The sequence below is a fragment of the Herpailurus yagouaroundi genome, unplaced genomic scaffold, assembly GCF_014898765.1.
Source record: "Herpailurus yagouaroundi ecotype Mexico unplaced genomic scaffold, PumYag 216, whole genome shotgun sequence".
Lineage (NCBI taxonomy): Eukaryota > Metazoa > Chordata > Mammalia > Carnivora > Felidae > Herpailurus > Herpailurus yagouaroundi.
In genome coordinates this window covers 8148717-8174911 of record NW_024412447.1, presented here as the reverse complement: position 1 = coordinate 8174911, position 26195 = coordinate 8148717, and the positions used below count along the sequence as shown (strand labels likewise).

Here is a 26195-nt window from a genome sequence, read left to right as displayed (position 1 = left end):
TTCCCTGGCTCCTCCCAGGGCACTGGTCCCTCACACGGCCTGGCTTAGGGCACAGACAACGGATGGAGGTCTGTTGTGGAGGGAGGGAGGGAAGGAAGGAGGGAGGAAACTAGAGAAGAAAAGAAAAAGAGAATGAGAAAGAAAAGGATATAGGGGCGCCTGGGCGGCTCAGCTGGTTAAGCATCCGACTTCGGCTCAGGTCATGATCTCATGGTCCGTGAGTTCGAGCCCCGCGTTGGGCTCTGTGCTGACAGCTCAGAGCCTGGAGCCCGCTTCGGATTCTGTGTCTCCCTCTCTCTCTGCCCCTCCCCTGCTCATGCTCTGTCTCTCTCTCTCTCTCTCAAAAATAAATAAACATAACAAGAAAAAAAAAAAGAATATAAATGGTCCTGGCTTGGGGCACGATTTTTAGTAGGGGCTCTAGAACAAAAGGCAGCGTGGAAAGCTGCCCGGTTCTCTCCCCTTGAGGGAGGTGGGGGTCAAACACTGCGAAGACCAGGGCCTGGGCAGCGACACTGTCTCCCTAATTCAAGTGAACTGGGAGCCAGGCCTCAGAGGCCCCAGCGAGTCCCTGCTGTCTCCAAAAGGCTCAGCAGGGGGCGCTGTGCACCAGGGATCTGAGCGAGCAGCAGGGCGGGTGCTGAGACCCAGAGTAGGCCCACCCCCAGAGAAGGGGTCCCAGGCCTGTCCCACAGAGTCGGCTTCCTGCTCCACCCACCGCGGGCCCCTCTGCTCCCGGATCTGCCTGCAGGAGAGGAAGCCTGGTGTCTCTTGTTGCCTCCAGCCTTGGGAGCCAAACCCCGCATCCTGACGGATTCCCCGACTGCTGCTCCCCACATCGGGCAGGGCCAGGGCGGGGGCACCTGGCCTCCCCAACCCGCCACCCCGCCCCACCCCGCCCCGCCCCACCCCACCCCACCTCCCGCCCCGTGCCCCTTGGCCTGCCCAGCCCTGGGTCTATGGTCCCAGGCTCTCCACCTGCCCCCATCCCCTCCTGGGGTCCTGGGGCCTCCCTACATGGTAGGAGACGAGGACTTTGGGCAAAGCGAACTCTGGGGAGCCCCCCCTCCAAACCAGACCACCAGCGGCCCCACGCTTCCCACGCAGGGAGGCGCCTTTCTCGACCTGCCCTGCTCCTCCTGGGCCTCACCAGCTTTGCTCCAGCTGCCCGGCTCCACCCCAGGGTCCCTCCTGCCCCGAGCCCCCCCACCTCCATGCCCTCAGAGGGCCACCAGTGGCGGGCCACCCCCGCCAGCCCTTCCCTTCACCCCTGCACGATCGCTTTGTATCAACAGCCACGGGCGGGAGCAGGGCCAGCAGGCCAGCTGGGGGGAAGCCTGGTCCCCAGAGCCCTGCATGGGTTAAGTGCCTCCCGATGGGGGTGGGGCTCAGGCCCTGCTGCCTTACGTGCTGGTTTGAATCCGGCTCTCCCACTAGGCGGCCGCTGTGTGAGCTTGTGCAAGTGTTGTGACCTCGGCGGCCCTCAGTGTTCCCGTCAGCAAAGCGGACACTGACCATGTCAAGCACACTGGGCCCCAGCTCCTCCTGCTGCTGCTGGTGGGTCCCGGGGACAAAGAGCGGCCTTCACGGCGCCCAGGCCTGGGCTGGGCTGAGGTTCTGGTGTGTGTGTGCGGTGGGGGGTGGGGGGGGTGACAAAGGGGCCCCCGAGCACTCCCTCCCACCAGTCCCGCAGTGTCCCTGGGCCTGGGTGACAGTCTCTGAGGATCTAGGGAACAGAGTGGCACCCCGCACCAGGTTTCAGAGTCTCCACCTGTGTTGGGCCAGTGGGCAACCCCCAGGGCTACGTCTCCGGGCCCCTCCCCCTCTGGCCCTTCCAAGGCCCCAAGAGGCAGGAAGGGTCACCACGGCCCATCACAGGAGAGGTGGAAATAAAGGCTCAGAGACTGCAAGTGACTCGCCCAAGGTCACCCGGCAAGTAGGCTGGGCCCAGGGTCCCACACAGTGCCCTGTCCACCTGTCCACAGCTTGGCCACAGCCTGGGCCTTGGCGGAACCTCGTGGAAGCACCCACGAGGGGAGCAGCTGGCTATTATCACACAGTGGCCGGGGATGGGGTGAAAGTCCATCCCCCCCCCCCCCCCCCACCGCCCTGGGAGGGAAGTGGGATGGTTTCTGCCCAGCCACTGAGTGTCGCTGGAAGCTGACCAGCCACGGCCGAGGCTGGGGGCTCTGGGGCAGCGGAGGAGTTGGGGGTCGGTGACACGTGATGGGGAGCCCAGGGGCAGGAGCACGGGTGAAGGCAGGAGTGGGTCCCCTGGTTCCGGCCTGGCTCCCGGGACCGTGGGATCGCCACCAGTCAGACAGGGACCCGGGAGAAGGTGGGTTTGGGGGGTGCAGGTGACCACACAGGGGGCCGGGCTGAACTGCAGTGTCTCTGGGGGACCTCAAGGTGGACATACTTCCAGGGAGTCCTCAGGAGCAACAGGGGGCTGGGGCAGCCAGGGTTCCTGGGAGGGCACCCTCCCTGGGCTCCTGGGATCAGGCCTACGTGTTCCCCTTCGCCCTCAGGGCTCTGGACCCACCCCCGGGGGACCTGCCACCTGCAGCCTCGCCCCCTCCCAAAAGGCCCCCCTCACTTCCTCGTTGGGCATCTCCCACGCCTGGCCGTGGCCGGCCTCCCGGAGAAACCGATCCCACCCGGGCGGACGACCTCACCAGGGCAGGCAGCAGTGGGCATGGAGACCTGACCCGAGAAAACCAGAGTGCAGCCAGACTTGGAGGGCAGTGGCTCCGATGACATCACTGTGGCCTGGCTGATCGGCCGGGAGGCTGCCCTCCTGCACCGGGGACTGGCTAACTCCGAGGCTTCTGACCCTCACACAGGGGAATCCTCTCGGGCTCCCTCCCACACCATGCGGCCCGTGGAGTCTAAACTGAGGGGGAGGAGAAGAAGGAAGTCAGGAGACTTCTTCCTCCTGGCCTTCCACCCCACCAGGAAAAGAGGGTGGCAGGAGTCCCAGATCAGCTCCTAGGTCTGGACCTTCTGGGACCTCAGGCACCTGCAGGGAGTGAAGAGGGAGCAGACCTGATGGCTGCCGGACATGAGAGCCCCCTATTGTGTACCTGTGGGTGTGCCCCAGAGGAGGAATCATGATCGGCCAGGTACTTATTTCCCCAACTCTCTTGCAACTAGGAGGCAGGCATACAGCCTGGTGCTGGCCGACGAGACAGAAGAGGCTGTTAGGGTGATTTGCCTTATCCTCTACATCCTGTCTCTGAACATGGTATGAGGATGCGATGCCTTGAGCTGCTGCAGCCACTTTGTAACCATGAGGCACTAACCATGAGGACAAAAGCCAATCCGCTAAGGAGGTGGAGGGGAAGGCTGTGAAGAGCTTGAGTTCTTAAGCCACCAAACCAATCCCAAGACCACCTACTGCTGGACTTCTTGTTGAACAAACAATAAATGTCTTTAAAGAATAACGTGCCACTGGCTGGGTTTCTGTTACTTACAGCTGAGCACATCCCTCTGACACACCAAAGCAGGCTACCTGTCTGAAGGGGCAGCAGCCACAGTTTCCAGGCCTCTGGGTTGCCGCTCTCTCATGCCAGCCGTCTGCCTTCTGGCTCCCCATCTGGGCTTCGCCTGCCTGGCTCTCACCGGCCCGACCACAGCCACCGATCCTGCCCCATGTCGTCTCTGAGCCCAGCAGGCTCACCTGGCCTCAGCAGGGCTGTCCCGGCAGTGCGGCCAGCTTCCATCCCCCTCCCTCTCCAGGCCGCCACCTCTCAGGGCCCTCAGACCTGAGCCCACTCAGGGGCTCTGTTTCCCCAGGGGACACTCAGGCATGTAGCAGGCAGGTAAACAGCTAGAAGGTGACCCAGATAACGCACAGACACTGAGACCCGAATCGCCCATCCCTGAGCTGGGAATCCAGAAGGCAGCCGCCTCTTCGCACTCCCCAGATGCCCACCACGTCCCCCTCTCGTCTCCAAAGCTCACCCCTGTACACCCTCCCCCAGAACAACCCGGGGAGGGTGGGGGGGGTGGGGGGGCCAGCGACTCCGATTTCCGTTTCACAGGACAGCGGACGGAGGCCCGGAGCTGGGCAGGGACCCGGTGAGGCAGAGCCATTCCTGGGCAGGCGCCCGACCCCCCCCCAACACCAGGGTCTGCAGAGGGGTCACGACCCTCACCTCGGAGCCCCCTCACGGCCTGCTGCTGTGGCCGAGCGAGGTGTCAGGGTGGGAGGGCCAGGGCCAGCTAGGCGGAGGACGGCTAGCCCTGTGCCATTGTGCCCCCAGGGCTGTGACTTGTAACACCCCGAGGTGCCGGGCTGGGGCCAGGACAGGCTGTCGGCCAATACTCTGCCAAACCACTCAGAGGCTTCGGGTGCTGGAAAATGTCTGTCAGGCCCGCTGGCTTGGGGACCCCTCCTCTTTTTAAAATCTCGGGGACCAGACGTTCCCTCCGGGGTTTTCCCCAGCACCCCCACCCTCCCGGGGCTTCCCCAGCCCCGGCCTGGCCCACGTGACAACATCTGTTCCCTGATGGCCTCCAACCCACCCCCACGGAGCCGCTGACCCCAAGGAGGGTACAAGGTCCCCTAGTCCCCCCATGTCCAGGGAGCTGCCGGGAGCCCGGGGAGAGTCACCCAGCTGCCGGTGACAGTCCCACTCATGTCCGACTCCGGGTGACGGTCATCCGCAGCCCCGTCTCGCCGGGCAGGGGCCCCCACGGCCAGGCTTTCAGGGCAAGAGGCAGGGCCAGAGGGTGATGCGAGGGCTGTGTGTGTGTCTGTGTGTGTCCACGTGTGTTTGTGCGTCTGCTGGGAAGACCTGCCAGGCAGGCTCTTCCGGGAGGGGCCCGACCTTTGGGCCCGCTCTGTGGCCCTGCCACACTCGGCCCGCCCCAGTGCTCTGTCCCCACCCTGGCCGCCCTCACACCCGCCTCCTACACCGGGACCCTCCTTCCTGGGCCGGGCCGCCCCGGCAGCCCCAGGCCCCAGGAGGCTCCTCAGATATGTGAAGGTACAGCAGCCTCGTCCCCCAGCAGCCACCCTGGGACAAAAAGGAGAATGGGGCTCGTCCCCAGTCGGGACTCGGCCCGCGGTCCCCAGCTATGGCTTCTTCCTGCAGGCGCGGGAGACCCGAGACTCGCCGCTGGGGCTTTCTCGGGCCACAGAACAATGCCAGCAGGCCGGTGAGGCAGGGGACATGAGGTGACGGTGGAGATAGCCCGGCAGAAGCGTCTCCCACGGAGGGATGGTAGACACCGCCAGCTGCCTCGTCCCCTGGCCGACTCTGTCCCAGGCACTGTCTCTCAGAGGGGCCAGATGGACAGGGTCCCCCGGTGTCCACCCGGGGAACCCGCCTGTTGCCACACTTGTGCCTCACACGTCCTCCCTTCCCCAGAGCTGCCTGGGGCTACTCCCAAATAAATTACCTTTTCCTCTTCTTTTCTTTCTTTTTTTCTTTTTAAAAGTGTATTTATTTACTTTGAGAGAGAGACAGAGAGCACAAGCAGGGGAGAGGCAGAGAGAAAGAGGCAGAGAGAGAATCCCAAGCAGGCTCCACACTGAGCGCAGAGCCCGACGTGGGGCTCGATCCCACGAACCGGGAGACCGTGACCTGAGCCGAAATCGAGAGTCAGACACTTAACTGAATGAGCCACCCAGGCGCCCCTAAATTAACTCATTCTTTATTCAGTCCTTCTGCCTCCGGGGTGACCCGCTCCACCCCGACGTAGGCGGGGCGAGAGCTGGCTGGTGCCAGGCAGCTCCTCCTCCATCGGCTTGTCTGTGCCCAGACGTGTGCCAGACGGGGAGAGGAGGAGCCAGAACGGGGGGCAGCAGCCTCTGGGGGGGGCAGGGCTCCCTCCTTTTTCCACTGAGGGGTCGGCTTCTGGATATCCAGCCCCGCCAGCCACTGAGGCCCACACCCCGACCAGCCTGCTGTCCGGGACCAGATCTCTTGCTTTCCCTGCTCCCCTCCCCCACACCAGGAGGCAGCCCAGAGTGGACCACCCAGAACCGCGGAGGCCCCAGCAGCACCCGACCCCTGGGACCAGGCTGCTCAGGGCCGGGCTTTCCCCAGTCACACCCTGCAGGAACCCGATCCACAACCCTCGCACGCACACCCGCCAGCTCCCCAGGCCGTCTGACCTTGGCCTCCAGCGTGGTTAGCCTCTCACTCATGTCGCTGAGCCGGGTACAGTTCATGCATTCTGAAAGAGAAGGGTGAGAATGGAGTGTAGACCCTGGGCTGAGAGCAGCCAGCCACCACGATAGCCTCTGGGCAGGTGGGGAGCTCGCCGATCGGTTTGCCTGGTAAACTCTTACCCGTCCTTCAGGGCCTTATCCTCAGCGCCCCCTCCTCCATGCAGCCTGTCTGATCTGGCTGTAAGAATAGAATGTGCAAAAGGGCGTCATGGGGGACAGCGACGCCAATCTGGGGTGGGGGCGGTGGTGGTCAGGGAGGACCTCCTGGAAGCAGCAGCATCTAAGGCGAGGCCTAAGGGTTGCACAATGACTGGCCAGGTGAGGGAAGAGGGCTGAGGTCTGCAGACAGGCAAGAAAAGAGAAGGGTCTGGCAGCAACCTGGCCGACCCTCTCCCCCCCACCCCACCTCTTCCCCCCCAGTCTGGAGCGGTAGGCTGGGCCCGAGCGGAGGAGGCCTGGCAGAAGGAGGTCTGGGCAGCGTCCTGAGGCCGGGGGCAGCTGTGGGAGGGGGTCAGAGTCAAGGTCAGATTTGCATTTTTGAAAAACTCATTCTGGCAACAGAGCGTACAATGGGTGGGCGTGGGAGGGGCTGGAAGCCGGAAGGCCAATTAGGAGACCACTAACGGCTAACCCCCCAGGCACACATCTCCCTGGGCTATAATTACCTATTTATGTCTGTCTGCCCCAGGAACCGAGCTCTTTAAAGAGGAAATAGATGGTTCAAAGCTGTTCTCAAGAGCTTTTATGGCCCCAGAAATCAAGGGATGCCTAAATCTCTCACTCGGTTCAAAGCCTGACCTTCCTGGAACCTCATTCAGGATGGACACGCCGACGCACAAGAGGTTTGAGGGTAACTCATTAGGTCCCACTTGGTGTGCTGGGGCTGTCGGGCTGTGAGGCCTGAAGCTCACCGGCAACGTCTGTACCTGCCCCCCCACTGGTCTCCCCTGTCCTTGGAGAGGCCCCCAACGTCATCTCTGGAAGCAGATCACCTCACTAATGTTCCTCGTTCAGTGGTGATTGCTCGGCGAGGCATGTGGGGGACGGCCAGGGGTCTCAGGACCATGGTACGGGCTGTGTCCTCCCCAGGGGTGCCCGGCCTCAGGGCAAGGGGGGTTGACACTGGCGGTGTGCTCACCAGCCCTGGCTCGGTTTACAAGATGAATTATGTGGGCTCGGAGAGGCCCTGCTCACCCTCCTTCCCCTCCCCGGCTCCCCTGGGCTGGGCTCAGCCAGTGGTTTATAAGCATTTTTTAGGAACAGAACTCTTTTTTTTCCCCCTCGATAAAACCGTGTCGGTAACCCTGATACCTAAAACAGATTAGAGACTGAGGTATAAACAGTGAAACTTTCAAACAACTAGAAGAATGTACAGTGACGTGGCTGGGAGGGGGTAGGACTTCACGAAGGACCAGTGAGGGACGGAGAGGTTTTCTGCTGAAACATGGGAGTTTTCTGCTGGACCACCCCCCCCCCATGCTTCCCCCTAGTTTCTCCCAGGAAAGGGTGGTGAAGAAACAAAAGGGTACAGGGGGGCCTGGGTGGCTCAGTCGCTTAAGCGACCGACTCTTGATTTCGGCTCAGGTCATGATCTCATGGTGCCTGAGATCGAGCCCGGAGTCAGGCTCTGCGCTCACAGCATGGAGCCTGCTTGGGATTCTCTCTCTCCCTCTCTCCCTGCCCCTCCCCTGCTCATACTCTCTCTCTCTCTCTCTCTCTCTCTCTCTCTCGCTGTCTCTCTCTCAAAATAAATAAGTACATTTTAAAAAAGAAAGAAAGCAAGGAAAAGGTATAAACCACAAAGCTAAGAGAAGGGCAGGGGAGAATGCTCGGCGGATGATGCCAGTAAATGAAATGCAGCCAGGAGCCCAGGCCCACGTGGGAAGAGGGCGTCAGAGCCTCCAGGAGGCTGGGAGGCTGTCCTGGCTGGGGTCGGCACCAGGCAGGGGAGGTGAGAGGTCCTCTCTGGGCGCAGGGACGGGTCTCAGAGGAAAAGCCACAGACGCCCCGGGTGAAATGGCAGGGTCCCCAGAAGCCCCCAGTCCGCAGGGCCAAACTGCACACACAGAGAGTGTGTGAAAGCCCTGGGGGTTTTCAACGCCTCCCTCCTGAAAACAGGCAGGGTTCCTGGGCCTTAAAAGAAGGCTTTAATGGAAAAACAGAGACCAAAACAAAGAGGGTCCCATCCATCCAGCCGCTGAGCTAATTCCACCTATCTACCCATCCCCCACCCACCTGCCTTACCCCCCACCCGCCCCCGCACCTCCCTAACCATCGCCTCCTCCCCCTGGGGCCCCTGTTAATACTGATGAGGTGGGTGGCTGGGGGGTAAGAAGGAGGAGGCCTGCCCTCAGGCCAAAGGCCCGAGAACCCTCCCCAGCAGTCGTGTCTTCCTTGGCAGCAGGCACTGACTCTGGAGAGTGTGAAGAGGTGACTTTTCTGCCTGAGCCCCGGACCTCCTCCATGGCCAGGAGGGCCCCACCCTACCCTGGGGGCCGGTGGGAAGGGCAGGAGGTCTGACGGAAGCTGGGGAGCCCCAGCCTGGCCCAGTGAACATTCCTGAGGCCTTTAAGGGTTTAGGGGCCGTGAACACAACATTTCCAGGGTCTGAGGCAACACAGGGGATTCTCTGCAGGGGGTGAGGGCTGTGGAGGGAGGGGCGAGCCTCAGGCTCTCACAGGAACCTATTTCTGGAAAGTGTGCTGGGCCCGGGCCCAGTTTGCTCTGGCACTGGGCACCCTGCTTGGCAGGTGAGGTGCGGCTTGGCCGTCAGCGGGCACAGGGGGTCCGGTTCCCCAGCCGCAGAGAGGCCCAGGAGGCCCAGCCAGCGGGGCAGGGGTGAGGCTGCCAGCTCGGCCTCCCGGTGCCACCTGCCTGGGCAGGCGCTGAGGCCTGGTGGGTTTTATGGTTCCCCTGGCATTCTGTCATCGACAAGCAATTACATTATGTTTGTTTCAACTTTTCTAACTATTCACGGGAGCCGTGGGAACGTGGAGATGGCACTGAGGGTGCTGAGCGCCTCGGTGAGGGGACCAGGCCCTGTCCACTGGCCCTGGGCCTCGGTTGCCCCACACTCAGATGAAAACTTTGACTTCCTGAGATTCCGAGAGGTCCCACGATCCCAGCCCCCTTCCTAGCACACACAGGCCCATGAGCGCCCGGGGCCACCGCATATTTCCCGGTGTCTAGGATGCAGGAAAGTGTGTCAGGAACTCTGATGCCAATATGTGGGCATCAGAAGTGTAGATGTGCCAAACAAACCAGTCTCTGTGTGTGTGTGTGTGTGTGTGTGTGAGAGAGAGAGAGAGAGAGAATGAGAGGGACTCACTCCTTGGTGTGGTCAGTGGAAAGACTGTGGAAACTCACTGTGAGGCTGGAGAAGCCCTTATGTGACCTCTCCGCACCTCAGTTTTCTCATCTGTAAAAGGGGTTTGTATTGGATCAGCTCTAAGGACTTCGGGATCCTGGACTCTTTGCTGCTGCCATCCGTGTCCTTGCCCTTGGGCTGTCACTGCCGGGCTCTGCCCACCCACTGCCAATCTACCTGACACTTGCCTTCAGTCAGCACGGCTGGTGATGGCTCTGTATCCAGAATTCAGGACCCAGTTCCTGAGACAAGCTGACTCCCCAGGCCAAGAGGACCCTCGCTGACCGCAGAAAAGTCTAGAGGCCGAGTGAGACCACTGTGAGGCTTGGGCCATAAGACCTTGACAGGGGGAGTCAGGGCACACGGGTGGTCCTGTCCCCAGACACCCAGCTCCCTCTGTGAGATGGATCCACAAGCAGCGGGCATGTGCAGGGTGGATGTCACCAGAAGGCCAACCCAAGCAGGCCCAGCTGGAAGAGATCCCTAAAATCCCCCTGGAGACCTTGGACTCCAGCCAAAACTCCTAAGGCCAGTTAGGAGAAGAAAGCTCCCAGGAGGTCAATAGGGTCAGATGCTGTGGGGACAGAGGGTGGAGCTGGCCAGGTGTGTTCACAGGGAACCACAGGAACACAGAGGTCCTAAGTGGCCTCAGTTTCCCCAATGTCACAAGAGCTGGGCTGGGCCCAGCACAGAAAGGACTGGCACCTTTCTATCTTACTACATATCCGGTCAGCCCTGATCTACCCAAGAGTTCAGCCTTGGGTCACACATTCTTTTAGTGCCTCCCTCCTCCCCATTGGAGCCTTGAAGGGTGTGAAGGACCTTCCTCTACTGGTGAGACTTTGGTCACCTCACTCTCTGCTGGAAACTGCTATGGGGGGGGGGTGGGGGGAGAAATCTTGTCTTGACTAGGTCCTGGTTTCTTCTGTCTTTTAATTCACTACCACGCCCCCAGCCAGGCCATGCACCCATCAGGCCACGCCCTCTCTGGCTAGGCCACACCCCTCCAGCTAGGCCCCTCCAACCAGAGAGAAGAGGTGGATGTGCAGTGACTTTGGGCCCTGTGCAAACTCCTGCAGTAAAGCCCATGAGAAGATGGATTTGTCCACCTGTGGGGTTCAGCTCCTGGTGTGTGACTATTAAATATGCACAGAGAGCCTCTAATGCAAAAGACAAAGACCAAAACAATAAACAAGAAAAAAGAAAACTCAGAAAACAGAGACAATGAGTGGACAGAAAAAAACTTCAAAAAACAGCAAAATTCCAATATCCTTAGAGAGATATGAGGAGATACCACATCCCCGAAACAACAGGAAGTTATTTACAAAGAACCTTCAAAACACAAAAATGCATCTGTAGAAATGGAAAAAAAAAAATAGCTGATGTAAAATACTCAGTGAAAGGATTAGGAGATAAGGAGATTTTCTAGAAAGTTGCAAAATGAGGGCTATGAAAGATGGGAGAGAAGGGATAAGAAAATTAGAGGATCAATCCAGAAGGTCTAATAACTAACTGGAGGTTCTAGAGAAAGAAAATGGAGAAAAGAATAAAAGAAATGATCCCAAAAGACACCTAAAACTGACTGATATAAACTTTCAAATTGAAAGAACATGTGAAATGCCAGATTAAAAAAAAAAAAAAGAAACCGAAAACCCAACTCTTACCAAAAAGCACATTGTCACAAAAGCTCAGAATCCCAGAAAGAAAATTTTAAAAGCTTCCAAGATAAAATGAGGCCTCCAGGAAATGTCCAGAATCAATATGGCATTGGACTTCTGGACAGTAACAGCAGAAGCTGGGAGATAGGGGTATTCTTTTGAGAGAGTACAGTTTCTGGCTAAGATTCTATACCCAGCTCAACTATCCCTCGGGTTTCGAGAGTAAAATGAAGCATGTGTAGACATGCATGGCCTCAAAACATTGACACTCTATGTACCTCTTCTCAGAAAGGTGCTGAAGGATGTACTGTACCAAAACAGAGTAAGCTAGAGAAAAGAAGTCACAAAACGGGGACACCAAAGGCAAGGAGTTCAACAACAAAGGGACATGAGATGGGAAATAAAGGCATGTCACCTGGTGACAGCAAATAGCACAACCTGACCACATTAGACCAGGAGACAGAGGGCTTATAGAAAGGGAAGAGCCCCTGATGTATGTGAGTGTGAGGGAGAATTAAACTTCTTTTGGAAAATTTGGGGTGAATTAGTGACATGCCAAGGGATACATGTATGGCATGGCTTAGAAAACTAGGCAAACAAACAAAAAAAATGAATCACTAACTCCAGGAAAAGAAGTCTAAAGGAAGGAGATGCAGCTTGGTATATTACCTGAGATCAGCTGTGAATATTACTTCCTTTGTTATACAATGCTAGTCATTCATTCTGATGATCAGTCATTCTACTGATCTAACCCAAAGTGTGGTACAATTACTTGGGAGGAGGAGGAAAAGACACAGAGGATGGGTCAGAGATGAAAAAAAAGCACCAGAATCTCCCACAGGACAGAATCAACAGAGAACCTCTAAGTTTAAAAACCAACAGAAGTAACAACATATAAATGTCAGGTAGCCTATGGAGGTAAGGCCTCCTACCCCCAAAAAGCTGGACTATAGGGGGAAAAAATGGGAGGTGAGGAGGGGTACAGGGGACTGCTCTTTTTTTTAACGTTTTATTTATTTTGAGAGAGAGAGAGAGAGAGCACAAGCAGGGGAGGGGCAGAGAGAGAGGGAGACAGGATCCAAAGCAGGCTCCAGGCTCTGAGCTGTCAGCACAGAGCCTGACGCGGGGCTCGAACTCACGAACTGTGAGATCATGACCTGGGCTGAAGTCAGACACTTAACCATCTGAGCTACCCAGGTGCCCCGGGACTGCTCTTTTTTAACTGTAAGCCTTGAAGGACACCTGCCTTTTTAGAACAATATACATACTTAATACACATGCTATAATTCAAATGTTAACTGGGTAAGAACATGACACATGGTCAGGATGCTATGTAAAAAATGACAACCTTGGATCTGTTTTCTGCTTATAATCACATAAAAGATGGACAGCCAAGAAACGGAGCCTGGAAAAATAAAAACAGTTGTAGTGGCAGGATTATGGGTGAGTTTTGCCCATGTTTTTGGAAATTTTCCCATTGATGTTCTAAGGTTTGGGCTCAGTTTCCTGATCTAACAGCGAGATCAATCATCCCGACCTCATCAGGGCTCCTGTGTAGGGTAAGAGAACTGAGCCGGGAGAGCGGTGCCCGCCCTGCCCCGGGCCCTCTGTCCTAGGTCCGGAGATGCACAGCCAGCTTCCAACAGTGGCTCCCAGGGGCCAGTGACCTCTGGGTCTGCTCTGCACGAGGCCAGCTCTCGTCCCACATGTTAGCAAGCACATAGTAGGCTTTTAATAAACACCCGTGGAATAAATGACACAGATAGCCCTTGGGGGCCATTTGTTTGTAGCTCTTAGTGTTCTGAACGGAGCGGGAGCAGATGCTGAGAATCATTTACAGGCAGAGAGACCAAGGCCTAGATCGTGGCTTCATGGCACAGGAGACACTCTTGGCCCCCAGGGCTCCTCCCTCGGTTCCCTGGGGAAGGTTCCCGCGTTAGGAGAAGCCATTTGCACGTGTCTTGACTGTGAAGAAGTTAGAGACCTGGCTCCACCGCTAAGCCAACGCCTTTGCAAAGTCATTGGACCTCGGCACCTGTTTCCTCCTCAGTAAAATGGGCAAGATCATCTCTCCCTGACCCACTGACCCACCCCTGAGAATCGCCATGAGCCTCAGAAGAGATGGCCTTGAACACACGCTACAGAGTCTGGTAGGGGAATGGCCCGGAAGCTCATGTATCTGGGCACGACTAGATCCCCCCCACACCATGGCCCCTTAGGATTAGCGGCTTGAAACTTACTGGCCGAGGGCGGATGGAGGCCTGGGGTGGTGCATTTTATGTGTCAACCTGGCAAGAGTCTTGTGCCGTTCTTGGCCAAACACTAGTGTAGATGTTGCCGTGAGGTATTTGGCAGATGCGTTTAACATCTATGATCAGGTGACTTTAAGTAAAAGAGGTTACCTTGGATAACATGGGTGGGCCTCATCCAATCAGTTGAAGGCCTTAAAAGCAAAAAGTGAGGTTTCCCAGAGAAGAAGGAATTTTGCCTCAAGACTGCAGCAGCAAACCCTTGTCTGAGTTTTCACAGCGTGCTGGCCTGTCTTAAAAATTTCACACTTGCCAACCCCTATAATTGCATAAGCCAACCCCTTAATATAGATGATAGATTATAGATCTAAAGAGATACATATATAGTTATATAGATACACACACACACACACACACACACACACACGTCCTACTGATTGTTTCTCTGGAGAACGCAACTGATTCAAGGTGCAACCTGCAGACAAGTCCTAAACAGACTCATCAACCAGGAAAGAATCTTCTGGACTTTTAAGAGTGTTCCATGATTCAGCTCCAGCTGCCTTACAGACATTGTTGTCAGACTCAGCGAATAGAAACACAATAATGTATCTGGCAACCTTACTTTGTATTTTGTCTTTCTACAGACACACCGAGGTCTCTGTGATAAGGACCCAGGGACAAGTGGCCTCTCCTCCAAAGCTCTCTGGACACATAAGCAACCACTGTCCACCTGTGTGCCTCTCCTATGTGAGGCAGGGCCAACCCCAGCCAGGGGACATCAAGAGGGCTTCCTAAGGAGGTGGCCCTGAGCCCTGACTACTACTGGTGAGACGAGCAGGACTTGCTCTGGGTCTGGCCCTGGACTAAGCCTTTTAAACCCATTTTCTTTCTGTGGGAGCCTCTCACCAACCCTGAGGCAGACACTAGACTGCTATCCCCATTTTGCAGATGGGAAAAGTGAGACAAATTTGTGCTGGGCTGGGTGTTGGAGAGCTCTCAGCCCCCAACTCCTCACCTTTCCAAGGTCCCGCCTGGCCTTCCGCCAGCCAAAACCGACCTCCCACAGATCCCTGGCTTCGGCTCCTGTAACAGGTAGGAATCTCATTTGCCACGAGGGTAGGAGACGGGGGTCAGGAGTGGAGGGAACAAGCCAGCTGCAGGCTGGAGCTCCTGAGTCTACCAAGGGTTCCCAGGGTGCTCTGAGGTCAGCCCCGGGGGGAACAGAGAGGCCCCGGTAGGACCTGAGCCTAGGAAATCACCTTTCCAAGTTAACTTCTGGAGAGCCGCTTATCCAGGTAATCACAGACACATTGGATTTCTCGAAGCCACACACCCCAAAAGGAAGGGCGGAGAGGGCGAGGCCAGGCGGAAGGGGAGACCCGCCCTGTGCTTCCTCTATTCCTTCCCAACACATGCCAGAATAATGAGCCCCATCAGGGGCCAGGAAGCCTGCTGGTCGGCCAGGGCTGTGGCTGCATGCCAGACCCAGCCCTGGGGCTCACGGACAGGACAGAATGATTAAATTCCGTCCTTTTGTATATGAGGGATCACACAGAAGGCAACATTTTTCAGGAACTTCTGCCAAGACTTTTATTGAAGAGTAACTGAGTTCCTTTTTGGAGACGGGCAGCCTCACACGGGTGTCTTCATGGTAGAAACACAAATCCCCAAAGGGCCAACTGCACCGAAGCTTCTCAAAGCACAATGGTAGCCAGTCACCTCCTCCCCGTGGGCACCCACGTTAGCAGCCCCTGGACCGCAGAACTTTCTGGCAATGTTCAGAATCACCCCGTGGGCAAAAGGGACAATGCTGGTAAGTGAAACTGATTCACCAGTGTTTACCAGGCACCTACTGGCTGAGAGAAAGAAATGCCCGGGCATAGTGCCCTCCATTTGCGAGTGAAAAGGATGAGATTCAGAGAGGTTCAGCAATGTGCTCAAGGTCACACAGCTTGTCAGTTAAAAACCAGGGCTTCCCTTCTCTTGAGGCCATGGTGGGCTGGGCTATGTGCCCCGGCTGGGGCAGCAACTCTCAATGGATGTGCAGACAGTGCCTGGACCATGGCTAAGCATGGACAAAGTCTGTGGCTTCTGTACCTCACCATGGCCCTAGAGACTTTGCTGACCAGGCTGGGCAAATCTGTCTTCCATTCTCTCTACCTCCACATCCAGCCCAGAATTCAAGGACAGTGGGTCTTGACCTTGAACCATGTGGACCATGGCTGACCACACCCTAGAGCATCTTCCCCCCAACAAAATCTGAGGAGGAATGATTAGAATTATTAAGTTATTTTTGCAAGGTCACTGGAATAAAAAGACAGTTTACAAAAATCAACCCTATTTCTATCTACTGGCAATAAACACACAGAAAGTGAAACTTTAAAATGATAATGTTCACCAAAATATCATGCAGTTATCAAATTATCTAGAAATAAATCTACTGAAAACTCCAGAACATCACTGAGAAATTAAAGAAGAACTAAAGAAATGGAAAGATATACTATGTTCATGGATCGGAAGACCTAATATTGTGAAGATGTTCATTCTCCCCAGTTGATCTCTAGAGTCAATGCAATCCCATTCAAAATATCAGAAGGCTGTGTGTGTGTGTATGTTAGGAAACTGGCAGGTGAATTCTGACATGCATATGAAAACACAAAGGTCCAAGAAAAGCCAGGGCAATCTGGAAGAAATAGAACAAAAGGGGAAGAACTTAAACTTCTTTAAATTGATACCTTTATTTATTTTTTTAAGTTTATTTATTTTGAAAGAGAGACAGAGTATATGTGAGGGGGGGGTGGGCAGAAAGAGAGGGAGAAAGAGAGAATCTCAACTACAGTACCACAGAGAAAGGCTAGAGTTTTCAATAAAGAGTGCTGGGTCAAGTGGAAAAGAAAAATAAAAGAATCAGACCCCTAGCCCACACCACACGTGAAAGCCGATTACAGATGTAGCGTAGGTCTAAATGCAAAAGGTAAAACACAACTCTTAAAGGCTACTACCTTTGTGACCCCGGAACAGACACAGAATTCTTCAACCAGACACAAAAACCACCAGCATTAAAGAAGACCTTGACGAAGTGCACTGCCTTAAAATTAAGAACTTATTGGGGCACCTGGGTGGCTCAGTAGGTTCTCTCTCAAAAATAAGTGAACATTAAAAAAAAAAAAAACCTTAAAAATCTATTTGCATCAGAAGGGAATGAACAGGCCTATCACCGAGTGGAAGAGGATTCTAGGAAAACACATATACGCAAAGTAAGGTATCCAAATGGCCAAAAATCATATGCACAGGGGCTCAACTCATTAGCCACACGAGGAAATGCAGATTCGACCACACTGGAGCACTCCCACACACCCACCAGAATGGCTAAAATCAAGAAAGACTAATGATGCCAAGTAATACAGAGCATGGGAGCCACTGGAATGCTTAGTGCCACTGGAGTGTCCATGGTATCCCCACTTGGAAAAAAAAAACACCTGGCAATTTCTAACAAGGCTGAGTAGAAGCGATTCCATCCCTAGATACGTATCCAACAAAATGAATAAATACTTTCACCAAACGACACGTGTAAGAACGTTCCCCGTGGCGTCGCTCATATAACCCCAAGTTATAAATAGCCCCAATTCCATCAGTGGACATCTGGGTCAATTGAATGTTCACCAAACGGGACGCTAACGGTACTAAGTGAGCACAAACCACATGCGGCCGTGTGGGCGGACCTCACCAAGATCATGCTGGGTGAAAACCGACGACCCCTAAGAGCACGTTGTGTGATCCCTTTTATCTAGAGTTCCAACACGGGCGGAGAGCTCTGAGCGTGGCATTCAGGTCAGCGGTTACCTTGGGGAGGACAGTGATGGGAAGAGGCAGTGAGGGCCTCTAAGGTGATGAAAATGTCCTCTTTCTGGATGTGGGTGCTGGGGCACAGGAGCAGTCAGTTTTCGAAAAACCTGCCAAGCTGTTCTGCTCATCCTAAACCACCCATCTGGCACGTCACCCTCCGACGCTTCTCCCTGCCCTGAGGACAAACCCCACCTGTGTGGGCTCTTGCCACTGGGTAGGGGGTGCAGGGAGGGGCAAAGGCGGGGACCAAGCCACGTGTCCCCCACCCAAATGCAGACACGTGAGAACATGCATGTGGGTACAGTATGGGTGTGTACACGGTCAGGTCCAAGGGCAGGGCAGTCTACAGGGAGCGTCTCTGTGCATGCACATTCGCGTGCACACTGTCTGTGTGTCTGTCTGTCTGTCTGGTCCTGTGCTGACGCATGGGTGGAAGCCTGGAAGCATTCTCCATTTACACAGAGCCCTGTGGTTTACAAAGCTCTCTTACACCTTCGGCCTCACCTGGTACCTGTGGGGCCTGTGAGGAACCACAATCCACGGTCCCGACCTGTACAAAGCGCAGCTCAGAGAGGGGAGGAGGAGCCAAAAACCCCAGTGTCCCCAGGGGAAAGCCAGGGACCTCCCCCTAGCAAAAGAAACCCAGTGAGCACAAGAGGCTGCAGGAGGAGGGGTGCGGGCCCCCGTCAGCAGCCCGCCAGCTACGGAGGCCAGGGGTCTGTCCCTGGCCTCTGATGGACCGGAAGTGGGGTCTGCTCTGTGTGTCCTCAGGCAGGACACAGCCCTCTCTGGGCCTCTGCTTCCCCTGGGTCATTCCCTGTGGCAGAAAGTGTAACTGGAGCCAGAAGGCACAGGGGCTGGGTGTCACCTTTCCCCTCCTCTCGGGCCAAGGAGCCAGGCTTGCTTCCTGCCAGCAGATGGACCCTGTCATGGGGGCTCGTCTCAGGCTGCTGTGGTGAAATGTGATCCCGTGAAGCCTCCCGTGCTCTGGAGAGGTCGCCTGACCGCAGGGTGGGATTCAGGCATCCCGGACTCCGGGCGAGGAGCAGGGGTCCTGGGCCATCTCGCTTCATCCGCTCCCTGTCAGGGGCCCTCAGCTTCCCTCCACGATAAGCCTAGACAATAGTCCCTGCCCTGTGTGGCCGGTCCAGACCTTTGTCCCTGGCCTGTGGAGAGTGGTCTCCAGAGGTGTGAGAGGTGACAAAGCTGCCCGAAGCCCTAAAGGCAGGGGCGGGAACTGGATCACAGGGGCTCCAAAGCCTGTGTACTTTTTCTTTAAAGACGTCCCGCTTCCAGGGCACCTGGGGGTCTCAGTCGGTTAAGAGTCCGACTTCAGCTCAAGTCATGATCTCGCTGTTCCCGAGTTCGAGCCCCTCGCTGGGCTCTGTGCTGACAGCTCAGAGCCTGGAGCCTGCTTTGGAGTCTGTGTCTCCCTCTCTCTCTGCTCCTCCCCTGCTCTCTCTCTTGCTCGCTCTCTCTCTCGACAACAAGCATTAAAAAAGATAAAAATTAAATAAAAATAAACATGTCCACCTTCTGATCCCTTTGATCACCTTGGAAACCTCACACGCAAAGGAGTCACAACCGTAACATCAGTGACAGTGCCCAAGCAAGGGGCACAGGCTTTGGTGCCTGGACCCTGAGGCTCCCGGAGGCTGCTACAGCCCTGCCATGGCTGTGTCACCTGCCAGACAGGTTCCCGGAGGAGAGGATAAGCACCTGTCCGGACAGGTGAGTGGTAGTAGTTGGTGGCAGATTTGCTGGATTCATCAGCACTATTCCATACGGGCTGAGGAGTGACTCCCTTCAGCCTCACATGGCTGGGGGACGTCCGTCCCCAGAAATCGATGGCGTGGGTGGGTGTGGAGGGGCCAGAATCCTGCAGGATAAGGTACTTGATGGCCCTCAGGTGGGGTCCCCGAAGCCGGGGTGGGGGGGGAGCCAGTCTCTGCAGCCTTTGGGGGGAGCAAGAAGGTGGGGTGGGGTCATCCCCGGGGTACGTTCTATCTTTCAGAATCAGTGATTCAACTGTCTCTCTTGGGTGGATTCTGAGGCTCGTGTTGTTAATCCGAGGTTACCGTTTGAAGCGTCTTACTCCTTTTTCCTCGTCCAGAAACAGATCGTAAATATCTCCAGGGTCTCATGCAGCTGGCGGGCGGCGTTGCCCGGGCCTGAAAGATGATACCAAGCACAGGCGAGGGAGACGAGCTCTGTGATTGCGGGCCCATTTGGGCACGTGGGGTTGGTACTGCCATGGCTGTGTGTCACCGGGAAAGTCCCTTTTAACAGGGCTCCAAGCCGAAGGTCAAGGTTCAAGGGCCACAAAGCAAAACTGGCCACAAAGCTGGCTGAGGGGGGAGTGGAGTGGGAGGGGGCCTCCAGACCACGGGAGATGTCACCTGACTCTGCCCAGGGGCTTCCGAACCCCAGGGGGGGTTAAGGAGCACCCTCAACCTGGAGCCCGGGTGGGTCTTCCCCCTCCTTCCGCAGTGGCCAAGGCTCAGGAGGACACAGACAAAGGGTCCGTAAGACAGCAAGGAGGCATGAGTCTCTTTGGTCATCAGGGCTTCTGGAGGGAGACCAGAGCAGAGTTTTAAGAACTGATGGCAGAGTCCTTGGTCTGTCCCCAGGTGGTGGGACTGGAGGGGGCAGTGAACAGGGGAGGAGCCCCCAGCAAAAAGGGAGGACACACGGGGGTGGGGGCAACACCTGAACAGGCCCCTCCCCTCTCGGGGTCCCTCCTCCTCCAAAGGCAAGGGGAAGGCCCGAGGTGGCTCAGCTTTAATTCAGGGTTCGGTTGGCCTCCAGGAAAGGCCTGGGCCTCCTCATGGGGCCACCTGCCTCACGACGGTTGTTCAGGGGAGCCGGGAGGTGAGCACGGGGCGTTTCCTGTGGCCAAACCCCAGGCTGGAGGGACCACAGGCCTGACGTCGTGTTGGAGAAGGGCTCTGAGCAGTTTTCAACTGCTTTTTAACAGGGAGAAGTCTCTTTCCTACACACCCAACTTCTTCTGGGACGCTGAGAGATAACAAATCAAAGAGAAGCCACTCTGCCTGCAGGGGTTGGGGGTACAGAATCAGCTACCTCCTGCCCCTGGGCTCAGGGTGGGCAAGAGCTGGACAGGTCTTGGAGTTCCTGCTCCCAGTTCTCAGATGCTCGGGGAGCTGCAGGGGATGAGGCCCGTCCCCCGTTGAGCTGGGGTGTGGCACCCACACAGAAGCCAGCAGCATCTGAGGCAGACATACTTCTGGGCTTGGCCTGCCACCTCCCTGCATGCCTATCCCTCAGGGGCCACCACCCACTGGTCAGCTGGCCAGGAGTAGGTCTGGCTGGACCCCTGGCTCAGCTGGCCTCCGGTCGAGACCCAGGGAGGATGGAGAAGGAGTCAGTAGATGACCAGACTCCTGGCTCTCAGGGTCAAACCGATCACCTGTCCTAGCCAGAGGGGGTTGCCATGGCAACCTGGATAAGGCCCCTCCCCTTCGCTGAGGATGGTTCAATTGCCTCTCTCTTCCAGCCTGGAGGATCACTCAGATACCATCTGGTTCTTTCTTAGAGACACTTTCCTTCCTCACCACCGGCCCAGTAGTTTAAAACACACTTGAAGAACACGCAGGCATTTGTACGGGATTTACAGGGGTTGCCTAAGAGCTTAAGGCTTCCTCATCTCTCTGGACCCTGCCACCCAAGAAGCTGTGTGACCTTGGGGAAGTTACTGAACCCTCTGAACTCCAGTTACCTTGCCCAGCAGAGGAGGATAATCAAAGCCACCTCCAAGAGCCCTGAACCGGTTAGAGAGAAAACAGAATTAGCACAGAGTGCAGGTCTGAGAAAGGGCAGTGTTACTTGTGTTCCTGTTACAAAGCAAATCTCCCATACAACTGCAAAGACCAAAGGATGTTAGACCTATCTTACCCAGCCCTTTCTTTAAGCGGATTAGAATACAGGTCTGGGGTGGTTAAGCGGCTCATGACCACGGTCACACAGTCAAGGTAGTGGCCAACCCCTGAGCTAAAACCCAGTTCTGAGTATGCATCACTCTCTCGGGATGGGTATTTCATTAATCCTCAGTCATTTACGCCATAGTAAGAATGAGTCGGTACATTACCACTGGAAGCACAACACTTTACGAAGCACGCTCCCATTCCCCTCTCCTGCCAGGAGAGCCTAAAAAGAAAATAATATTGTCCCCACAATTAAGAAGGGGCAAGAGATTGTCCAACGCAGAAAGACGGAAGGTGGCCTGGGACTCAGAAATGCAATCTTCCTCACTCAGCAGCTCCATGTGGGTACAGGTTCAAGGAAGGAGACAAGAAGCCCTCAGCTCAGGCACAGACTGCAGCTACTGGATCGGGGCTCCTGTTGGCCACGTTTTCCAGCACCCAGACGCCAGTCTGCAGCAGCCGGGGAAGCTTCTGCTCCATCAACAGGGCTGGCGTCCACACTGGTCCTACCCCAGGCTTCTAGGAGCCCAGCTGGACACACCAAGTGGTAGATGGGAGAAGCCTCAGACCAGAAACAAAGCCATTACAGGGGAGGCAGGAGACAGTCGGAGGCAGGCCTCAGAGTCTGAAATGCCTGTTCATGTTCTCGGCCCATTTCTCTATCGGATTATTCTTTTCCATACGGATCCACAGAAGCTCTTTCCATAGTCCCGATACCAATCTGTCGTCAGTTTTACACGGTTTATACCTCCTCCCTGTCTGTGGCCTGTGGTTTTGCTCTGGTGATGCTGCCTTCTGTCACACAGAAGGTCATTCCTCTATTTGCCTTTTATTCCTTTAATTCAAGGTATTGGGGTGAAGCCTGGTGGCTGCCTCCAGGCAATAATTTATTGTCCAGTTGGCTAACACGCAGCGTATACAGTGTGCGCTTGGTTTGGGGGGTAGATTCCCGTGATTCATCGCTTCCATACAACACCCAGTGCTCATCCCAACAGGTGCCCTCCTCAATGCCCATCCCCCACTCTCCCCTCTCCCCCACCCCCCATCCACCCTCAGTTTGTTCTCTGTATTTAAGAGTCTCTTATGCTTTGCCTCCCTCCCTCTCTGTTTGTATCTATTTTTTCCCCAGTCCCTTCCCCCATGGTCTTCGGTTATGTTTCTCAAGTTCCACGTATGAGCCCATTCACGAGTTTAAAGGGACACTTCCAATGACTCAGGCTAGTGCGATGTTGGCCGTGTACCTCGCAGCTGGGATCTGTGTGACCGGAGCTCCCTTTCCTGCCCGGCTTGCCAGGACTTCTCAGCACTGACGGGTGTCAAACTGGAGCTTCTCAACTGTTGACGAGCTGAATTGCAGGAGTAGGTTTTCTAAACTCTGCTTGGTCGTGATCGATTACTTCCGCCCCACCATCCCGCACTGCTGGATTTGAATAGTTAATCTTTTCATGTTGGATGTTTTACTTGAGCCATTTTTAGCTCCAACTTGGAACCAGCTTTGTGGCCACAGAGGTAGGGTAAGTTTCAGTCCTGAGCCTGTGGGAGGCAGAGGCCCAAGACTGATTTCTCGGGCTCATTTCTCCCCACCCAGAGTCTAGACGGACAAGCTTCCTTGCAGCCTCCGGGAGCAAGGGGTGAGCTTTTCTTGTCTCCCCTTTTACTAAGTCTCAGATCTAAAGCGTCTACAACACGGGAACCCCCAGCCTCACCCCCGTACTGGCTCAGATGTAAACCTTGGTCCCAGGTTCCCGAAACCCACATCCCCACCCCACCACACCTGCCACGGTGACCCAGCATTAATCGCGGAACTGTCTGCTTCCTTAGGTGACCTGAGCTCCCGGAGCTTGGGGAGGGGGCAGTGCCTGGACGGGTCCTGCGGGATCCAACTCTTGGTCCCTCCCTCACCCCTTGCTCTCTTCCTGCTAGATCGCCGGCTGATCCAGGTACTGGGTAGGATACCCAGTACTTAACGTGCTGGTACTTTCGTAGTGATCTAGCCTTGAGAGGTCATCTGTGCCTAGATTATGAAGAGATTCCCGGCGTGTGATGTCTCATCGTGGGTTCACACCCAAGCGCTCCTGATCCTTGGCCATGGCCAAATCCCTTGGGTCCAAAGTTCTTTACATAGCATATGTATAAACGATATTTACATATATATATATTCACAAAATATGGTGTGTGAGTCTCCCTAAGGCTCTTGCCAGCTCTGACGTCCAAGCTCTGCACGATGAATCTGATGCTGGGATCACAAACTCACATGTGCGCGCACGCACGCGCGCACACACACACACTCACACACTCACACACACACCCCCCCCCACCATCATGGTAGTCGCTTAGCCTTCTCTATAGCACATCCTAGGCTGATACCTGACTCAAAAAGCCAAGAGGCAGAATGCTCCCCCTCGGGCCCCAGGGCCCGATGGCCTGTGAGAGTCTGGACCAGGTGGGCAGGAACAAACAGCCACCAGCTCTGGGAGCCAGGCTTGAGACTGGATGTGAAGGGGGGAAGACAGGCTTTCGGCATCAGCTCCTGATGGAAATTGCCCAGGTGTAAATGACCCTGGAAGATTCTGGGACACAGGATCCTTTCTAAGGAAAGGAAAGCTCTTACCACCGCCGAATTATTTGGACCAGTAGATAGTAAATGACCTCACAGACATTCGACAAACACGGCTGAGCTCCCTGGCCAGCAAGCGCTGTCCCAGGAACTGGAGATTCAGGGAGTGAGTGAGAACACACAGCTCTTCATAGCTCCACGCCCCAGGCGAGACAGCCCGCAAGACCATTACAACAGCAAGCCAAAGGAGCCAAGGGCTGGGGCAAGTGATTCAAGGAGGGCTTCCCGAGGGTGGTGGAACCAGTATATAAACAAGGCAGAATTACTGGCATGGAAAAGTGGCACTTGGGCAATTTTCAAACCTTCCCAAGTTTTAAACATTCCCAAGATGATGCTGGGAGCCCGGGCTCCAGCTCAGGTCTGTTTGGGCTCTGCCAGTGGCCCAGCGACCCATCCCCGGCCACAATATCCCTTTCCCGGCAACTGGTGCTGGTCTGTACTCCCGGGAGGCCTGTGAGAGCTGTGCCCGCGGGTCGTCCCTCGGCGAACACTGAAGCCAAGCCCCAGCTTATCTGGATATAGCCAGTGGCCCAGAGAGGGTAGGGATCTGCCTAAGAATACACAGCCAGTCAGGGACAAAGCTACCCCAGAGACCGGGGTGACATGAGTCCTAGAAAGTTCTCCACCGTACAGCCGTGTCAGCCTGGCTAGGGTTCCTCGGGGCATTGCCAGCTCCCTGACAGCAAGTCTCCCATCCACGGGACAACAGGCCCCCCCATCCCTTGTGGTGTGAAATCCAAACTCCTAGACTCGTCCTTCGAGGCCCTCGGAGTATAGCCGCTGCATCCCCAGTCTGCCTCCCCGACCCCCACCCTTCCCACGTCCTCCCTCGGCACCGCACTCAGCGGCCTGTGGTTCCTGAAGCAGCTGTCGTTCTTCCCTGACCCCTGCCCCTTCACACACCATCCCTGTGATGTGGGCCCTCTCGTCTCCATTGACGGATGGGGAAACGGAGGCCCCCAAGGCCCCCTCCCGGCCAGGGTGAGTGGTAGCACTGCCGTGCGGGCCCAGGAGGACTCAGCTGGCTCCTGCCGCTGCCCGGGGTTGCAGGCCCCACAGGACCGACCTTGCAGAAGAGGGGTCAGCCCATTGGTCAGTTCCACCGTTTTATGATTTCTCTCCGCTGGGACGGTAATACTAATTACAACTGACACAGGGGGCTAGGCGCACTGCGTATATTAATTCATTTTATCCCCACAACAATGCTATGAAGTTGAGACCCATTTTCCAGGTAGGGAAACGGAGAACAAATAAGATGGGGCTTGTCACAGAGCCAGTAAGATGGCTACGACCCAAAGTGCCTGATCAACTCAGACCCGAATCCAGATGGAGCAGGTTCAGGACACGATCATCCCCAGAAAGCCAGGTCAGTAACTGGGAACTGGCCCTGGGAGTTCGGTTTGCGGTCCTCACACTGAGCCCCCAGGAATCCCGGCCCTGAAACGGGGTCCAGCCCTACTGCCCGCCCCCCTGGAGGCACCCTATTGACCTAAGCGGGCTTCAGTTTTCCAAGTTGCAGGCTGCCGAATGCTTCCGGGGCCCAGAGAGGTCCCCGCTCACGGGGAGCCACCGGTTGTTCCCCGGGCTCAGAAGGGACCCTCGTGAAACGAAGGGGACGCTCCGTGCTTCTGAATCGCCTCATGTGGCCAGCTCAGGAGAGCCCCTGTGCTGCGGAGACGGGATGGCCACACACATGCTCCCGGTTCCATCCTGCCCGCATCTGGGTCCCGCCTGGAGTGTCCGGGGAAGGGTCCGGGCCCGCCCCTCGGCAAGCCCTCTGCCCCCGGGGCCAGGCCAGCAGCCTTACTGTCAAGTTCACCAGCCTCAGTGAGGCGTCTCTGCTCTCAGTATGGGTGGAGAACTGCACATTTGGGGGCCAGCAGCCAGGCTCCCGGGAACCCAGTAGGGTCCAGCTTGTTCACCAACCCCCCCCCCCCCCCCCCACAGGGGACAGTGACAGCATACGGAGCGTTATTCCCTCTGGCCCAGGACGGTCAGGACGGTGCTCCCCGAATCCTCATTTCATAGGCAGGGACACGGCACATGGAGACGGTCAGCCGACCCTGCAGTGAGGCAGGACCAGTGCGCTCCCCCTCCAGTTCCGGGGCTCTTTCTGCTCCAGGCTGGCCTCCTACAGGAGCAAAAGAAGCCCCCAGAAGCCTCCAGAGGGCGGGTTCAGAAGCCCATGGCATGTGTGCCCACGTGCGAGCGTGCGTTCTCACGCGTGCGCGTGTCGATGCGGCGCAGTCCCGCGGGCCCGTGCGTGTGCGTGTTTTTGTGTGCGTTTTGCTCACGTGGGTCTTGTGTGCAGGAGCGTGGGTTGTGTCACGTGG

The 26195-nt window shown here is 56.1% G+C and overlaps 1 protein-coding gene across 2 annotated transcripts in view; it reads right to left on the bottom strand.

The window, feature by feature from the left end:
* Positions 1-26195, bottom strand: part of COL26A1 (collagen type XXVI alpha 1 chain) — a 166615-nt gene that overhangs the window by 15429 nt on the left and 124991 nt on the right. For both annotated transcript variants that reach the window (XM_040456047.1, XM_040456048.1), the window contains exon 4: positions 6125-6186. In XM_040456047.1, the coding sequence (XP_040311981.1) occupies positions 6125-6186 (62 nt within the window). The remainder of the gene's footprint in view (positions 1-6124; positions 6187-26195) is intronic.